At 47.5% G+C, this 1,428-nt stretch overlaps 1 protein-coding gene across 1 annotated transcript in view; it reads left to right on the top strand.

Annotated features, from left to right (window-relative positions):
- Positions 1-1,367, top strand: part of LOC118477956 (sodium/nucleoside cotransporter 1-like) — a gene marked incomplete at its 5' end in the record, with an annotated part of 3,130 nt that extends 1,763 nt beyond the window's left edge. Inside the window, 2 exon segments of the mRNA XM_035970732.1 lie at positions 1-145; positions 775-1,367. Coding sequence (XP_035826625.1) covers positions 1-145; positions 775-788 — 159 coding nt within the window.
- Positions 1,368-1,428: the final 61 nt, after the last annotated feature.

Here is a 1,428-nt window from a genome sequence, read left to right as displayed (position 1 = left end):
GGCTTCTCCAGCGTGTTAGCCGTGGCCATGACCTTGGGCATCATGCATAGCCTCGTGCCCAACCGGCGGCACTGGATCTCCACCATCGCTGTGCCGGCCCTCGTAGCTGGGAACGTAGCCAACTGTATGACTGGCTGCTTCGCTGGTGAGTGGGCGGGGCGAGGGCGAGACTTGGCGGAGTTAATCGGTGTGGGTGGGTGGGGCATGTTAGACAGACCTGTGTTTATTTATAGATGTGGGCGGGGCATGTTAGAGTGGTCAGAGTTTATTTATCGGTGTGGACGGGGCCTGTTAGAGTGACAGACTTTATTTATTCATCGGTGTGGGCGGGGCCTGTTAGAGTGACCAGTGTTTATTTATATCGGTGTGGGCGGGGCATGTTAGAGTGACAGACAGAGCTTATTTGTTGGTGTGGGCGGGGCCTGTTAGAGTGACAGACTTTATTTATTCATCAGTGTGGGCGGGGCCTGTTAGAGTGACCAGTGTTTATTTATATCGGTGTGGGCGGGGCATGTTAGATTGACAGAGTTTATTTATTTATCGGTGTAGGCGGGGCATGTTAGAGTGACCAGAGTTTATTTATTTATCGGTGTAGACGGGGCATGTTAGAGTGACCAGAGTTTATTTATTTATCGGTGTGGGCGGGGTATGTTAGAGTGACCAGAGTTTATTTATTTATCGGTGTGGGTGGGGCATGTTAGAGTGGACAGTGGAAAAAGTTTATTTACCCTCCACTAACTGACAACTGACCATTTGCCATTTAATTCCCGACAGGTATCTTCTTCTGAGCGACAGGGAAAAAGTTCCAGCGAAAAATGAACACACCGGAGACTACACGTGACAACACGCTTCACGACAAATAACACACCAGAGACTACACGCGACAACACGCTTCACGACAAATGAACACACCAGAGACTACACGCGACAACACGCTTCACGACAAATGGACACACCAGAGACTATACGCGACGACACGCTTCACGACAAATGAACACACCGGAGACTACACGCGACGACACACTTTACGACAAATGAACACACCAGAAACTACACGCGACAAGAGGCTTCACGACAAATGAACACACTAGAAACTACACGCGGCCATGTGCTTCACGACAAATGAACACGCCAGAGACTAAACTACACGCGACAACACGCTTCATGACAATCCACCCACTATTATTTTATAACTTAACTAACATTGCAATGAACGTGTGAACATGACGGTAACAAATGAAAATATTCCTCAGCAAAAAGAAACGATTATTTTTCAATCATTGCCAGGGAACTCAAGTTTCTATATACAATATATCCGGGTAAGACATTCCACATCAAAGGGCCTTATTTTAGCACGGAAATGAATGGGGGCGGGATGGGGTTGAGGGTGGGGGTGGAGGATTCTTTTTATGTATACTCAGTATATTA

The sequence above is a fragment of the Aplysia californica genome, unplaced genomic scaffold (assembly GCF_000002075.1).
Source record: "Aplysia californica isolate F4 #8 unplaced genomic scaffold, AplCal3.0 scaffold00315, whole genome shotgun sequence".
NCBI lineage: Eukaryota > Metazoa > Mollusca > Gastropoda > Aplysiida > Aplysiidae > Aplysia > Aplysia californica.
This window is presented reverse-complemented; position numbering and strand designations above follow the sequence as displayed.